General features: G+C 46.5%; 1 protein-coding gene across 1 annotated transcript in view; it reads left to right on the top strand.

The window, feature by feature from the left end:
• Positions 1 to 17,420, top strand: part of ADAMTSL3 (ADAMTS like 3) — a 340,647-nt gene that overhangs the window by 216,497 nt on the left and 106,730 nt on the right. Inside the window, exons 14-16 of the mRNA XM_059371168.1 lie at positions 1,398 to 1,545; positions 3,093 to 3,177; positions 15,265 to 15,551. Of these exons, the coding sequence (XP_059227151.1) occupies positions 1,398 to 1,545; positions 3,093 to 3,177; positions 15,265 to 15,551 (520 nt within the window). The remainder of the gene's footprint in view (positions 1 to 1,397; positions 1,546 to 3,092; positions 3,178 to 15,264; positions 15,552 to 17,420) is intronic.

Here is a 17,420-nt window from a genome sequence, read left to right as displayed (position 1 = left end):
CGGGAGTGTGGGACAGATAGTGAGGCGACTCCTGTGGGGCACTGCCTGTCCCTTAGCGGATGCCCCAGGGCTCTCAGTCCCTCTCATGGATGGATCCAGAACTGGTGAGGCTGCCAGTTTATACACTTCGGGGATGACTCTTGAAGAAGAAAGCACACAAAATATTGGGTATCCAAGTGAATTTTTGTTTAGAATAAGCCAGAAAATTGCAAGAAATCACAAATTTTTAAAAACCAAAAATGATCCCAATGTGAACTCTGGACTTGAGTTAACCATAATGCATCAGTATTGGTTCATCAGTGGTAATAATTGTACCACACTGATACCGTGTCAGTAGTAGAGGGAACGGTGCGGAGGGCCGGGGCACAGAACTCTGGACTGTCTGCTCAATTTCCTGTTAATATAAAGTGGTCCTTAAAAATAAAGTCTATTAATAAGAACAAGCCACATACATATTCACATACGTACTTACCAGCGTATGGAGATGAATTGAAAAGACATCCTAGGTTTCATGATGTGAAAATACTCCATTCTACCAAGAGTACCATCCAAATCATAAATAAATAGTGAAAGAAAAAAAAAATACAAACTTCATGGGAAAATCCAGAAAAAGACAATTCTTTTTTTTTTAAAGATTTATTTATTTATTTGACAGACAGAAATCACAAGGAGGCAGAGAGGCAGGCAGAGAGTGAGAGAGAGGAGGAAGCAGGCTCCCCGTGGAGCAGAGAGCCCAATGCGGGACTCGATCCCAGGACCCTGAGATCATGACCTGAGCTGAAGGCAGAGGCTTTAACCCACTGAGCCACCCAGGCATCCCCAGAAAAAGATAATTCTAACGACTCTTTATCAACTCTAACTACTTGCTTTCTTTGGAGCATTTTTCCTAACCATTTTGGCAGAATCCTCTTTGGTCACCTGTTCACATGATCGCAGTTTTGTAAGATCGATTTCTGTAGACAGAATAGAAAGATAATCCTTTCATGTGATTGATCAGAATTTGATGTTTTAAATGATGGTATAAAAAACTTTTTTTTTCCTTCTCACAAGCTAGTTTGGATAATGTGATAAACAATTTTTAATCCAATTTGAGAAAACTTATATCAAGTTTCTTTCATATTGGAGCAGGAAGATTTCAGGGCATTTCCGTTTTTCTTGTACTGTGACCTCATCTGAAATACTTTTCAGATTGAGAATTGGAAGCCTTACAAGGGAGGGTCCCTGACCCATAAGAATCACAGCAAATCAGCTTCTACCCCCTTCTTTACGTGGTTGCCTGGTGTCTTTTGTGTTTAATATTCATGTCCGTGAGTGGCTCTCCTTGCATGAGTCGTTAATACCTTTGTGGATCGGTTCATGAGCAAGGAGTTCACTGGCTTTTCATTTCTTCTTCCAAGTGCACGGTGACTTGTGGCCGAGGGTTGCGTTACCGCGTCGTTCTGTGTATCAACCACCGCGGCCAGCACGTGGGCGGCTGCAACCCACAGCTGAAGTTACACATCAAAGAAGAATGTATCATTCCCATCCCGTGTTATAAGCCAAAGGGTAAGCTGGTGGTGCCTGCTGAAGTGAAATCCAGTGGTGTTTTCCTGCTCTCATTCGAATATTGTAGCATTTCCGTTCTACTTACTTTCTCAAAAACTGGTTTCACCCACAGATGCCGGGCGAGCCGTCCACCTGGGTAGAGAAGCTGGCCCGACGTGATTGAGGGATCTGGGGAGGGGGACTGAACTCAGACTGACTCAGTTCATGTAGAGGGGCTCCTATCCGCCTGGGCTTATACTGACATTTCTTGGTGGACATAGAATAATTTAATGTAATCCTTGTTTTGAAGAAAAAGAAGTAGGGTGAACAGGATGAGAAAAAGGTGGCATGGGGGGTAGAAAAGTAGGATAAAAAGGAAAGGGAGCAGGACGTTTCCCCCAGGGTTCTCATTCTTTGCTCCCGCAGTATTTTAGACATGTTCTTTATCATGTGTCCTGTTGCCTACTATGGAATGAATTAAGACTTTCAGCTCCCAATCTAGACCTATAGATGCTTTTAGAGTTTCTTTTGCTATTCCCATTTGTTCCACACGAATTAACAGACATGGGTAGTGTCGTGGGCAGGAAGTCTTGGCATCAGCTCTCCGACACACGTTCCTCTCCATACAGGATTATTGCCATATATTTTAGCGAGGTATTTCCAACACTCATGACAGTCCTTTCCTGTCTGGAAATGAAAGAAAGATTATTCCCACCTGTTAGTACCAAGAAATCTCCCTTCGTGTCGTAGAAAATATAGTAAAATTCTTCTTCGCCATTTCTGGGCCCATTGTTCATACAAATAGCCGTACAATGAAGCACTGAACAAATATTTACTTACTGTGTTTGCCACCCAGAAAAATCACCGGTTGCCATGGCAAGGACCAATCCTGGTTATAAAACTTGCACCAAGTGAAGTCTTCTCTCCTTCCTGGTGCACATGTCCTCCGTGTCTGCAGTTTCCCGCAGCAATGCAAAATGATTTCCTTTCTTATTTCAAAACTACTGTTTCTTTCTTCATATCTTGGGAGGCTTCAAAGGACAGAAAGGGGCATGCGTCTTGCTCCTGCACCATGGCTGTAGTTGGTAATGAGCTCCCTCAGCAACTACAACGATAAAAATTTAAGTAAATCAGAGCACAGATCCCCCTGTTCCCAGCTTTCCACACATCTATGTTACTGGGTTTTCTCTAGCAATTTCTGTATTCACAGGCAACCAGAATTTGCGGCAAAAGAAAGCAAGCTGGTAAGGTTGAAGTAAAAGCTTTCCTATGGAAACAACAGAGTTGGTTTATAAAAGACATTTTTAAAAAAAAATAAAAGTCATTTTTATGTTCGCTCGGAAAACGTGTTCAACTCTGCTGTGGGATCATCTGGTTGCATGTGGATAATGTGTTAATTAAAAAAATATATGACAGAAATGTCTGGTTCACCCCAGAAGCTGCTTCATGTGCTAACAGACTCAGCTTGTGTCTGCAAAGCACGACTGCTTTATTGATGAAACCTTCGGCAAACGATGATCATGTCTCCAAGTCCCTTAAGCTTGTTGTTTATGTTCCTTTTTTCTTAGAAAAAAGTCCGGTGGAAGCTAAGTTACCTTGGCTGAAACAAGCCCAAGAACTAGAAGAGACCAGAATAGCAACAGAAGAACCAACGTGAGTCCAGGACCTTCCATGGGAGTAATCGGGGCATAGCCAGTTAACATGATATATGTAACTTTTGTACTCATTGGAGTACAATGATAGATTTCAAATCCAAATGACCTGAATTTTCAGACTCTAGAGAGCTTGAGCTGGCTAGAATTCTTCTTCCTTTCGCAATTCAGCAGTCCCACTTTGGCAGTATTTGTGAGAAGCACATAAAAGAACAGTGTTTGTTAACTCAAAGCAGACCCAGTGGTCTGTTACAATTAAGAGATTACAATTAAGAGATTACAATTAAGAGATTACAATTAATTACAATTAAGCACTATGTCTAGATTAACACATGTGATTTGACCAAGGACCATGACAATATTATACAAGTAAATCAGTCATTCCACGGTTAAGACATGGCCCGTCTCGACCAAACCAGTTCCGTTGAAATGCATCGGGGTGGCCTGAGTCATGACGAGGAGAAATCCCAGCCCTGCTCTGGCCTGGACCCGTGGGAAGAAGATGGCGCTATGTATCTTAGAGCCTAGAACCACCGCTTTTAACTATGTGATCTTAGACGAGTCTTTAATTTTCTGTGTCTCATCCTGTAAACGGGCGCGTTGGACTTGATCTCTCCGGGGTCCATTCCAGCTCAGAGATCCAGTGACTTCTGTCCACATGCGAGTTGGCAAACCCAGAGTGAAATGGTGTCAGTGGGAAGAGAATGGAGAGCACATCAAGGAAGCCTCTGGGTACGGAGGGGCAGGGACCTGGAGAGAGCAAGGGGTCAAGGTGCTCTGAGGTTTTTCATTCAAGAGTCTAGAAGAATGACCGCGCCAATGGTAGCCTCAAGTCATTGGACAGGACAGCCGATCCCCTGTCAGACACGTAACGTCTGTGGTGCTGACAAGCGCTGTACCAAGAGAGCATTCCCAGAGTGTTGCACGAAAAGGGTTCTTGAAGGTAATCAGGTCATATGGTCAGTCTCCCGCTCAGAGCCATCAGCACCTTCTGAGACGGGCCAAGCCCCATGCCTTGAGAGACAGCCCATTCAACCTGAGTTCTATGCGGGATTTTTCTCTGGTTGAGCTAAATAGTCCTCTTTCAAATTTCTGCTTTCTGAAACAGAAAAGAAACCCAACCCCCCTCCCCCCAAACCCCACATCTATGCCTCCTCCCATGTGGCAGGTTTTTACAAATTTGAAGAAAGCTGGATCCCAAGGGTGTGGTCTTTCCCAAGCTCATCACTTGTAGCCTTTTCCAGTGGTTTTCATGTGTTGTTGGATCTAAAAACCAACCACATCGCTGGTTTCGGAACTTGTTCATCTGTCAATGTCCCTTCCAACTGGGCCCCAGCCCAGGGAGCCGCAGGGGAACGCGGATTACTTCTTCTCTGTGAGAAGGCACCATGCCTCTAGTGATGCGGTTCAGGAGAATTGGTGCGTCCCCCATAGGATATGGTGCAGAACTGTTCCACATGGACTAGAGTCGGGCCTGGAAGTGAACCCAGAAGAAACTATAGAAGCTGTGAGGTGAATGACCCCAGAATAGCCGACTGAAGAAGAGAGGGGTTCTGGGCTCACGACGGTAGCGCGGTGATCTAGAGGAGGAGGGGGGTTGCAAGAAGTCGGTGATGCAGGAGACGGAGTAGTGAGCAGAGAGAGGAGACCCAAGAAGGACCATGAATGTAAAGATCAAGTCAGTAAAGAGTTTGAGGAGGGGTGCAGATCTCCCAGAAAGCCAAGGAAAAATGATGCGGACCAAGAAGAACACTATCTAGATGGCCAAGAGGGTCTTTTCCAGTTAATTTTAGAGGAGCGTCATTCAAAGGGGAGAGAAGTAAACCTTGCAGAGATTTAAGACATGAATTCCCAATTAGAAGAAGGTGGGTGTTTGAGTACTGAAAAAGGAGTGAAGAGTGGTAGGGAAGCTGATGGCAAGAAGTGGTATAATATAATATAGACAAGTCAATTAACACGTCTCCACCTCCCAACTGTACAGGAAGGGTATTAGGCTTAATACTACCAGAAACTTCTCCCTACTCTGATCTCCTGTGAGTCTTTTTTTTTTTTTTTTTAAGATTTTATTTATTTATTTGACAGAGAAATAGCAAGAGAGGGAACACAAGCAGGCAGAATGGGAGAGGGAGAAGCAGGCTTCCCACTGAGCAGGGAGCCCGATGTGGGACTCGATCCCAGCACTCTGGGACCATGACCTGAGCCGAAGGCAGATGCTTAACAACTGAGCCACCCAGGTGCCTCATGATCTCCTGCGATTCTGTAAGGGAAGGAACCTGTGGAAAGAAAGAGATCTGAGACAGCTAGAAGGGAGTGTGTAGTTGTCACGCAAGGAAGGTTTTAGAGTTCTCAGTCTAGAACGACACATCCTACCGGCATCTTCTGTCCCCAGAACACAACTGGATTATAAGTGCTACTCCTCCCGTGCATCCTGTCTTGGTTAATGGGGTTGGTGTCCAGTTCCCCAAACCACAAGCCTGGGGTCACTCTTGCCTCTGTCTCATTCTTCCCTTATATGTAGTTAACTACCGGTCGTGCAAGTTGTATCCACTAAAACCCGTCTCTGTTCCAGCCCCTTCTCTCTGTTCCTACTACCATCCTGTCCAGGTCCTGAGCTCAATTCCCTGGACACTTGGAAGAGCCTTCTGATTCATTCCCCACTCCCTCCCCCAAACCCCCCATCTCAGAGCTCCTGGACAAATCTAGCTAAGGCCCAGATCTAATTCTTTCTTTCCAACGTTGAGAATATTCCCATGGTTCCCCATCATCCAAAGATTTACACTTGTTCCCAAGGCCAACCAGACTTGGTGGGGGGCGTCTCCCTTCAGGGCCCCCAGCCTCCTCCCTGAGCCCTTCCTTGCTTTGCCCCGAGTGGGACGCTGCAGCCACAGCGAGCTGCTGGTCGTGCCTCGCCCACAGGAAGCTCCCACTCACCCCCACCCCGTTAATAACGTTTTTTATCAGAGGAGAGCTGACACAATGTTACTTTGGTTTCAGGTGTACACCACAGTGATTCTACAAGTTGCTACATTTTGCTGTGCTCAGCACACATGTCGCTACCGTCTGTCACCACAAGCCCCCTCCTGCTCCGCCTTCTGTCCCCGAGGCTCGCTCGTCCCACCAGCCTTTCAGTCCCGCTTCCTCTTCTGGTGGCAATGGGGGCCACCTGTCAAAGGCTTTTTTTTTTTTAAGCATTTTTTTCAATTATAGAAAATTCCAAACTTATATAAACAAGGAGAGGCCATTATAATGGACCCCCATGTGTCCATCACCCGGCTATAGCCATTGTCAGTTAGGCCACTCTTCTGCCGTCTCTGCCACCAACATGGGAGCTGGACTCCAGATAGCATAGCCGTTCACTCATCGTATCGCAGGATGTGCCTCTGAAGGACGACTGCTGCTTCTCCTTCTACTGCTGCTTCTCCTTCTACTGCTGTTTCTACATCTACTGCTGCTTCTGCTGCTTCTGCTTCTGCTGTTTCTTCTGCTTCTGCTGCTGCTGCTGCTTCTCCCTCTTCTTCTCCTCCCCCTTTCCCTCCCCACCCTCTCCTCCTCCTCCTCCTCCACCACCACCTCCTCCTCTTCTTCCTCTTCTTCTCCCTCTCCTCCTCCCCTTCCTTCTTCATCTTCTCTTTTCATAGCCACAATACCATTTTGAATCCTGGTCCTCACGTCACTGCCATCAGAATCACTCGTGATGCTCCTGAAATGCAGATCTCTGGTCCCCGCAGAGCCGCCACTGGGTGGGGGGGGGGGGGGCTTTGTCACTAGCATATGTATTTTTTGGCTCTGCCAGATAACTTGTATTTATTTACTTATTTGGTGGTAAGACGTGCGTGACATAGGTGGAGGAGGGTGAAGAGGCACAGACTTCCAGTTATAAAGTAAATAAATTGTGGGGGTGGAAAGTGCGGCAGAGGCAATGCCGTCACTATTTTGTCACTTGTCATGGTGACGGAGGGTGACAACCACAATCGTGGGGATCGTGTCGTCATGTGTAAAACTACCGACCCACTCTGGCATGCACCTGAACCTGATAGACTGTCATATATCCGCTCTGCTCCAATTTCAAAAATGACCGTTTCAACCATTCCTAAGGGTGCAGGTTTGTGGCATTAAGTACACTGACCTGGTTGTGCAGCCAGCACCGCCCCCCACCCCGAGCTGCTTCGTTTTCCCCAGCAGAGACTCTATCCCCAAGAAGCACTAGCTCCCCTGTGCCCCACACCCTTCCCCCAGCCCCCAGCCCCCAGCCCCGCTCTTCTGCTATCCCTCTGCAGGAATTTGTCACCAGCATTTTTAGCAAGTGTCCTGGGTGACTTGGGAAGACGTTTCCAAGTCTCAGAGCCCCTGGATGGGTCGTCTGTAGGGTCCTTTCCACAGTCTGAAAATCCCGTTTGTTGTAATGAATCAGAAGGGGCAATGTCATAAAAGCTACCATGGGTTCAGGCCAAACCTGCTCTTGCTACCAGTGCACCTGCCTTGGCTGCTGGTCTCCTCCCCTTGCTCCCCCGAGCAAAGCCAGCACACCCTTTCCTCCCAAAGACACCACCCGTCTCTCTCCAGCATGGAAGACTGAGCCCCCGGCACCTGCTCCGGCCCCCGAGGCTGCTCCCTCCCTGCTTCCTCTCTCCCTCTCTCCCTCTGAGGTCTCTATGCAATTTTCCTTTATAATTCACGCTGCTGGCAGATTCTGGCCTGTCCCTGGCTGTCTAGTGTGAAGTTTATAGTTTCCTCCACCCCTTCTGATTATTCATTCCCTCGATTTCCCAACAAAACCGCAGCATACCTCGGCTTCCAGTTCATCCTTCTGTAAGCGCTGCCTTTTGTGGTTTGGGGATGCTTGCTTGTTGACAATGAAGGAGAAGGGGAACGTAGCGCTATTTCCGAGTCCTCGAAGAAAGCCTGCCAAACCTGCCTGGAGAAGATAAATATTTCTGCCTCTGTGGTTTGCCATGGCCTGAGCTTTGAGTTTACACAGAGAGTGGATGTTCAAAAGCTTTTTTTTTTTTTTTAATTAGGAAAATAAAAATTATAGCTTATAAAGCTACGCCAGGAGAACTGCGATTTTGACCTTTCGTAGCTTCCAGCTGTGGAATGTGTTGACGGTTGATACGATTCATCGTGGTTTTAAAAGACCTTCCCTGGAGACATCCTTGTTTCTCTGGGATTCGAGATGCTTCTGCAGGCGCCTTGCCCCTTCTCTCGTTTTTCATATGTGAAAACCAAGGAAACAGGACAGGGTTGGAACACTTTGGATGTCTCCTTGCCCGCAAGTATAGCTTCTCCCTTTGGGGAAGATATATTTGCTAAAACCAGATTATGTCGTCTTGCAGGCATCTGTTTTTCTCAAAATGGTCCTAAGAGCTAATATTGAGGATTTCATTTGTGCCCGGGGTCTGCGTGGATTCATGCATTTAATTCCAATGATTTGATTCCAACGCTCCGTGAGGAGCTATTGCTGTTCCCCTCACTCTAGGGGTGAAGGCACTGAGGGACAGAAAGACTAGGGCTTCGTCCAGCATTTCAGAGCTGTAAAGTGGTAGAGGTGATTCGCTAGGCTCCAGCTGAAGCTTAGATGACCTGAGTGGAAGCTTCGCCCATCCCTAGGTTGGTCTAATAAGGTAGACAGAGATTTTAGTGGTTATATCACTGTCCTGTGAGGTTCAGGGGGTCAGGGGTAGCTTCCTGGGAGGGATGGTGCGTGAACGAAGGTCCTGAGAGGCACGTGGGTGTCAGACGCGATTGAGTGCTGGCCAACTGGTCTACAGGGGCCGTGCCTGGCTGCTGACTACTGAGTGTGGTGAGGGTCTTGCAGCCTACGGCGCAAGGGAGCAGAGATGTAGCTGGAAACACAAGCACGTCTTGGAGGTCTTCATGGTTCACTAGGGAGCTTAGACATCATGTAGAGGTAGCGAGAGGGTTGTGACAAGGGGTGTCATCATGATTATGTTTTAAAAAGATCTTTCTGGCTGTCTGCAACGTGCTGCTATCACTCACCATGACAAAGACAAAAAAGGGAAAAGACTGTATCCAATCTCGAATTGCCCATCTCTAATTATCTAGACAGGGACCCATCTCTGGGGTGGAATTTCCAGGACAGAAGACAGGCACATCAAAGGCCTTGAATTTCTATGGTCAGATTTCATTCCAGAAGGTCACTACGGGTTTGCCTGTCCACGGCAGTCCTGGAGCCCACCCTCTTCCCCACACCTTCATCAACATGGTGAAATAACCTTTTTAAAAAAAAAAAAAATGCTGTTTCCTAGTACAGTTGGTTCTCAAACAACATGGGTTTGAACCGTCATGGGCCCACTCACCGGCGGATCTTGGCGGTGTGGCACTGCAAATGTATTTTCCCTTCCTACGATTTTCTTAGCAACATTTCTTCCCTCCAGCTTTCTTCATTGTAAGAAGACAGTGTGTAATTCATGTAACGCACAGATTAGGTGCGACTGTCTGTGTACATTATGGGTGACGCACCGGTAGGCTGTTGGTTACGAGTCTGGGGAGTCAGAAGTTACACGTGGATTTTTGACTGTGAGCAGGGAGTAAGGAGGGGTCGGTGCCCCCAACCCCGAGGAGTTCAAAGGTCACTGTACTTGTCATGCTTTCATGGTTTACATGTAACTTTGATCCGTGGGGAATGTGGTATGTGGTGTCTTTCCCAAATAATTAACAAGTTGCCCAACACTATCCAGCAAATAATTTGTCCTGCTCGTGCTGATTTCAAAGTGCCTTCACGGTGTGAATGGGGCACCCCATGGCTAGTCCCACAGTATTGGGATCACTGTAACTGTTAGTCCTTTTTTCTCCAGGCTGTGCATGGGCTCTGTAAGCTCTGCAATTGTCATTCTTGTGTGACGTGCTTCTGCCTGTCCTCACCTGACCTCCCGTAACAACTGGAGAGTCGTCTTGTCTGTTTCCAGCCTCTCCCCCGCTCAAATTGGATCAGAACCGCATTTGTTTGATAAAATAACGAAGGGGAGAACGAACATTTTACAATTTGGAGTCTTTCCATTCGGAGGCACGTGCTGTTCTCTCCAGTTAACCTGGTCTCTGGGGTTCGAATCCCCTCTGTGTTTGGTGGTTTTAATCGAGTGGCCTGCATTTTCTTGCAGCTCAGTTTTCTTACGTGTGTTAAGCTTCAGTTTTTTTCCTATCTGTAAAGTCAGGACGAAATGGTACTTGTTCAAAAGGTTGTTCTGAAAATTGTATTCAAATAATACAGGTACTATTCTTAGCACGGTTCCTGATGGCCGACAGCAACAGCAAGGGTTGGCTGAACTCCGGGAAACCTGCTGATGTTAGGATAGATGGATAGATGGGGACTGTTTTATTGAACTCTGATTTTTTTTTAAATCTTCAATTAACTTTACTATCTCCCATAGTTCTCAAGTCATCATCAAAGAATAACTTCATTTTTTTCATTCCTAAAATTTGTACTGGACTTTTTCCTTTTCTTATCCCATTGCGTTATTCCTTATATTTTTTTACATTTCTTTAAGATTGTATTTATTTATAATATATAGGAGATATATAAAAGAGAGAGATGGACTATGAGTACAAGCCAGGGGAGTAGCAGAGGGAGAAGCAGGCTCTCCACTGAGCAGAGAGCCTGACGTGGGGTTCGATCTCAGGACCCTGGGATCATGACCCGAGCTGGAGGCAGACGCTTACTGACGGAGTCACCCAGACATCCCTAAACATCCCATTTCTATTGGTGTCTCCATTTTAAAGTGGACGGGTTGACATAGCTTGCTTTATTACCAACCTCTTTCAAAATTCCCGATTAAAAAAAAATTTTTAGCTAGTTAGAAAATTGAAACGTTTTAAATCGCTTTGGCCACAAACTAAGTGGTTAATACACATTTGCCAGCTCGGTTCTGTAGGTGAGGAGCCCAGCCGACTCAGCCAGTTCCCCTGTGCTGGGTCGCCAAGCCAGAATCAAGAGCCTGAGCGCCTCTCGGGAGGCCTTGGGGAGAAGGTGCTTCCAGGCTCACTCATGTCGTTGGCAGAATTCAGTTCCATGCAGCCATAGAACTGAAACCTCCACTTCTTTACTGGCTCTGAGAGTTGTTCCTACCTTCCAGAGGCTGCCTGCATTCCTTGGCTTCTGGCCCTGTCCGTCTCTGGGCCAGTAATGGCGGGTTGAGTGCCCTTCATGCTCTGAATCTCTCTTGCTCCTCACCTGCGTCTCTCCGACTCCAGCTGGAGAGGCTGCTCTGTTTTTAAGGACTCACGTGATCAGGTTACCGTGCTAGGACAGTCTCCTTATCTTGAGGTCCATAACCATAACCCCATCAGCAGAATTCCTTTTGCCATACAATTCAGCATATTCATAAATTCTAGGGCCTATGGTGTGAGCATCTTTGGGGCGGCCGTTATTCTGCGTCAAGCTCTAGGTTTTTATGTTCATCACTTTTTATCACTGTTTTCCTGGAAGACAGTGTGCCTTTATGAGCTTTGGTTTAGACACTTTTTAATATTTTTTTTTTACATATTTTATTTCTGAATACTTTTTCTGTTTGTCATGGGTCAGAACATGCACCTACAGAATCCAGCTGTCTTCAATGTCGGGTTACTTAGGTTCTCTCTCACTTTGTCTCTACAAACTGCCATTTTAAAAAGTCCTTTTTGGGGGTGTCTGGGTGGCTCAGTCAGTTAAGTGTCTGACTCGTGATTTTGGCTCTCGTCATGATCTCAGGGTTGTGGGATCGAGTCCCGCATCAGGCTCCCTGCTCAGCATGGAGCCTGCTTCTCCCTCTCCCTCTGCCTGTTTCTTCCTCTACTTGTGCTTGCCCTCTTTCTGTCAAATAAATAAATAAGTAAAATCTTAAAAAAAAAAAAAGAAAAAGATGACCATGATAAACTTGGCCAGCTCCCCCTGCTCATGCTCTCTCTCTGTGCCAAATAAATAAATCGAGTCTTTAAGAAAATAAACAGACAAACAATAATAAATGAAAAATATTTAAAAATCCACAGAAGAAAATCATCCTAGTTTATGCATAAAGGTTGAGTTGCCATAGCTGTTTTTTGGGGTTTTTTGTCCTCTGAAATCTCTCATGGCTAATCTGGATAGCGCTAGCATCTGATGTTTAAGAGGACCCTAGAAAGGACCTCTGAAAACCAACTTGAAACATCCCGGGTACCTTAGGAAAGCCCTGGAGGCAGCCTTCATTTGCCTTGTTGGGAAAGGGGGTGTGAGCTCTCTTGCCTGCTCCATATTCCATGAGGGTTCTGGATCACAGGAGACCCAGGAGTTCAGCCTGAATGAAAAACATCTGCTTCCCATTAAAGCAAAATCCCCAATTTTAAGTTTTTATTACTAAGGAGAGAGGAGGGCAAAAAATAGTGGCCATAAATGTACAGTATGCACACGGTGAGAAAATCCAAACCTTTTCAAGCTACGGACAAGAAGGGGAAGCCTCTGCTTTACACTCCACACCCTGACATATGCAATCGCTTCCAGAAAAGAGAGATGATTCAGGAATCAGCTTTGGTAGACATATGTTCCATAAATATAGAATTACAGAGTGCATACACTACGCATGCGCATGTATACCTTTCTGTGTGTATTTAGACAAAAGATCATAGCATATGAACTACCCCATACTCACTTCATTTAACTAAGAGGAGGCCAGTCCTGCTCAATTAATACATGAATCCTAAGTGGCTCCATGCCCAGCACAGAGCCCCACCTGGGGCTCAATCCCACGTCCCTGAGATAGTGACCTGAGTGGAAATCAAGAGTCGGATGCTTAGGGGTGTCTGGGGGGCTCAGTGGGTTAAGCCTCTGCCTTCGGCTCAGGTCATGATCCCAGAGTCCTGGGATCAAGCCCCGCATCGGGCTCTCTGCTCCACCGGGAGCCTGCTTCCTCCCCTCTCTCTGCCTGCCTCTCTGCCTACTTGTGATCTCTGTCTGTCAAATAAATTAAAAAAAAAAAAAAAAAGAGTTGGATGCTTAACTGCCTGAGCCACCCAGGTGCCCTTTCCTCATCTCGAATTTAGTCAGGCTTTTCCTTTCCAGTTCTATGGGGGAAACATCAAGGAAAGAAAAGAGCATTGTGCAAATATTCTAGAACGCCTCCAACCCGGGAAGTCGGGCGAGCTCTCTCCTGGCCTGGAAGGGTTAGGGCAGGAATTCCCCACTAACAGTTTTCAATACAATAAACAGAATTTGGAGGGCTTACCGGTAGCTCTTTCCTGGTCTCATGCGTAGTACTGGGATTTCATTCTGCTGACTGGACTATGTCCTTGTGGACAACTGTGATGATATCTTGTCTGGAGAGACACAGCTGGGGACTCAGAGAGACCCTTATTACCCTATCTTTCTGAGATTTCAAACATTAAGCCTTGGAACTACATTTTCGTCATTTTCTGAAGTGACTTTGTGCATTATCCTGTGTGTAGAGGTGTGTATTCTCATAAACATAGGAAACGGTGCACACCACAACTTCCTCATAGCATTTATGGTATACACGTGTTCATACAACATAGTCTTTGGGAGAGCTTTGCAGTAAATGCACCCATTTAACAGGACAGCACCCACAGTTCCCTGACTTAATCTATACTGAGCTCTTCCTTGTCTAGCTCGGGGGAGTGTCTCGTGATGTAAGAGTTGCTTCAGGATATCTTACGTACCTGTATCCCTCCTGAATCTATGCTTTTAAATTCAGTGCAGGAATTGGCAAACATCTTCTGCAAAGGCCCGGACAGTAAATATTTTAGGCTTTCTTGGCTAAAGTGTGTCTGTTGCAGATTCCCAGCTCAGCCACATAGCACGAAATCTAGCAGAATTTATGCTGTTCACAAAAATGTTTTCTTTCTTTCACACCTCACCCATCCAGTTAAAGCCGTCAAAGTCATTCTTAGCTAGTAGGTTCTAGAAAAACAGAAGAGCTGGAATTGACCTGTAGTCATAGGTGGACAACCTCAGGTTCAGCGGATAATGATTCAGGGTCAGAAATAAATGCTTTATTCACCTAGACGGTGGAATACCCAAGATATTTTCAGGAAGATGAAGTTCCGTGTATTTACGCAAACAGAAGAGGATATGAAAGCATCATTGCTCTGCCGAAAACATCTGTTGTCTTGGAGCTTAGCTCCTAAATATTGAGGGTTTAATAAAAGCCCTGCCAGTTAAAGGATAACCTTGATAAAGGTTAGATGAATAAATATTGATGAAAAGTCTCCACATTATAAAAGAAATCAGGTTAGAAATTGTCACTGTGGAATGGCATCTGGATTACCATAATTTTAAAAAACTAATGATATCTATTTTTACTCTATTTATTTATTCATTTATTTATTTTTACTGCTATGTTAGTCACCATACAGTACATCATTAGTTTTTGATGTAGAGTTCCTGATTTGTTGTTTGCATCTAACCCCCAGGGTTCCAGGCAATTTTAAATATTTATTTATTTATTTGAGAGAGAGAGAAAGAGAGACAGTGCATGGGGAGGGGCAGAAGGAGAGCGAGAGAGAGAGAAGCAGACTAAGCTAAGTGTGGAGCCAGACGCAGGACTCGATCTCACAACCCCAGGATTATGACCTGAGATGAAATCAGGAGTCAGACTCCAACTGAGCCAAGCCGGGGCCCCCTGATTTTCAGGATATTATGCAAAGGTCACAGCGCAGAACTTGAGTTATAGAACAGATGCGAACATGCAGTGTATCTCTAGGGATAATTCTGTTTTTAATAAGATTCAAGGGGTACCTAGGTGGCTTAGTCAGTTGGGCATCTGCCTTCGGCTCAGGTCATGATCTCAGGGTCCTGGGATCGAGCCCTGTGACTGGCTCTCTGCTCTGCAGGGAGCCTGCTTCCCACACCCCCTCTCTCTGCCTGCCTCTCTGCCTACTTGTGCTGTCTCTCTCTGTCAAATAAACAAATCATATCTTAAAAAAAAAATAAGGTTTGAAAATGTGTTGATGACATAATTGAGCATCCATGGAAGTGTAGCATTTCTAATGTTCTGACTCCCCTCAGAATGAAGTCACTTTTTCACCTCAGAGAATGCTTCTCTTTCCTCAGTGGCCCAAATGTAACGGTTGTGTGTCCCCCACCGTCCACCCTGGTTTTCCGTAGGTTCATTCCGGAGCCCTGGTCAGCCTGCAGCACCACGTGCGGCCCGGGCGTCCAGGTCCGAGAGGTCAAGTGCCGCGTGCTCCTCACGTTCACGCAGACGGAGACTGAACTGCCTGAGGAGGAGTGTGAGGGCCCCGAACTGCCCACCGAGCGGCCTTGCCTCCTCCAGCCGTGTGACGAGGGCCCTGCCTCCCGCGAGCCGGACGCGTCTCTCCAGGAGGACGGCAGGATGACTTACCACTGGGAGTATGCCGGCTTCACCCCTTGCACAGCAACATGCCTGGGAGGTACTTGACTCTCCCTCGGGGGCAGTCCTGTCTCGTGTCTCTGACGGTTTGAGAAATCCCAAAATCACGCGGGTGCCAGATGCAAGTTAGAAAAGTCGGAAGGAGGGGAAATCGTTTGAATAACTGAAAACCTTGCCGTTTCTTTCTTTCTTTTCCATCACGATTATCCTCTAGAAGATGAAGGGTAGTGGGATTGCATCCTGGCCAAGAAAATGGTGTGATCCTTTGGTCCTAGCATTTGCATAAGTGAGATGGGGAAAGAGGCTACTGTCGAAAATGAAATAAATAGGAAACTGCAGGATGGATGAATGGAGGCAGTCTTGCCTGTAAACCAGTGTTCTGAGGTGAGGCGGCCTGGGATTGTCTGGTGGTGCCCTGTCAGGACTTATCCTCAGAATATAGTAAGTTCATATGGTGCATTGGGCCAGGAGCCAGCGAGGAATGAGCCGATGACTGCGGTTCACGTGGGTGCGTGTGGAGTCATGTGCGCGGCCAGTGGACCTGTTCGGAGTAGGGGCTGGGGGGTCTCAACCGTGTGGCATTGGCCCTAGGATTATTGAGCATTCCAGGATCCTAGAAGGAGTGGATGAGTAGAGAGCAGGAGTCCAGATGGCCCTTCTCCAGGGCTGTCTTTTGGAAGGAAATAGAAATAACTGGAAAGCTAGATCGTCTACTGAGGTGAAGGTGGCTCACGCAGTCAGGAATCCAGAACTCCTGACATGCTATCCTTGGACTCTGCTGGCTGCAGTGGTAGGAAGAATACAAAAAGCTGCTGCCTTTGGAGGCCGTTGGGTCAAGTTCATGCCCCACTCCTCCTGGTGGTCCTGAGCTCATTACTTGGAACGCCCTATAGGGTCTTGGAGCTCATAGTCCCATCACTGTGCCTACGCCCCTCACTCTTTGTTCCCCAGGCTCTTACGTAAGTTCCCGGTCCTTCCCATCCAGTCTCCAAGACCTGATGGTATTTGTCTCTCTCCTGTCATAAGTCAGCCTCTGAACCCACCTCTCCTGACACAGACACCTGTGCTCTGACTTTGCCAGCCTGCAGCGGACGAGGATGGAGTGGGATATGTTCTACCCCCAGGCATCTGCGAGGCGGCTGCTTCCTTTCATATGGACTAATGCACACAGAATTTGAGAAAAGAACCCTTAGCTGTCCCTGCGTTCTCTGTGCTCTCCTATTTGCTTCCCCCCGTTTTTAGAAGCCTATCCATCTACCAAGGAATTTAGATTTTCTTATTCACCTGGACCCTAATTTGCTGCCAGGACATGTAATCTCAGCCACACATGTGCTGCTGCCCAGAACTCGACTCCTGCTGAGTTCAGGACCCTGGACACCACCCTTGTTGTAGCTTGGAAACCTTAACTCTTTTTTTTTTTTAATTAAAATTCAACTAATTAACATATCTTGTGTTATTAGTTTCAGAGATACACTTTAGTGTTTGGTCAGTTGCACGTAACACCCAGTGCTCATTACTTGAAGTGCCCTCGTTAATGCTGTCACCCAATTACCCCATCCCCCGCACCCTTCCAGCAACCCTCAGTTTGTTCCCTAGCGTTAAAAATCTCCTGTGGTTTGTCTCCCTCTCTGATTTCATCTTATTTTCTTTTTCCCTCCCTTCTCCTTTTGATATGTCCTTGGCGATAATGGGAACTGGTACTTTCTTGATGAGTCTGGAGAATCCCTCTAGAGCCGGTTGCTATGATGTAAGAATGGTCCCCTATTCAACTGCAGTTATAGATGTTGGAACTTTCTTCTACGTTACTGCAAAATGTCAGCTGTCTATACCACTTCTGAACCACCACATTCCTGTAGTTTCACCAGAAGCCTGGGTCTTTGTCTTTTGTTATGAGAGCAGAAAAGAACCC

The sequence above is a fragment of the Mustela nigripes genome, chromosome 13, assembly GCF_022355385.1.
Source record: "Mustela nigripes isolate SB6536 chromosome 13, MUSNIG.SB6536, whole genome shotgun sequence".
NCBI classification, from domain to species: Eukaryota; Metazoa; Chordata; class Mammalia; order Carnivora; family Mustelidae; genus Mustela; species Mustela nigripes.
The sequence above is the reverse complement of the archived record's forward strand: the minus strand, read 5'-3'. Positions and strand labels throughout refer to the sequence as shown.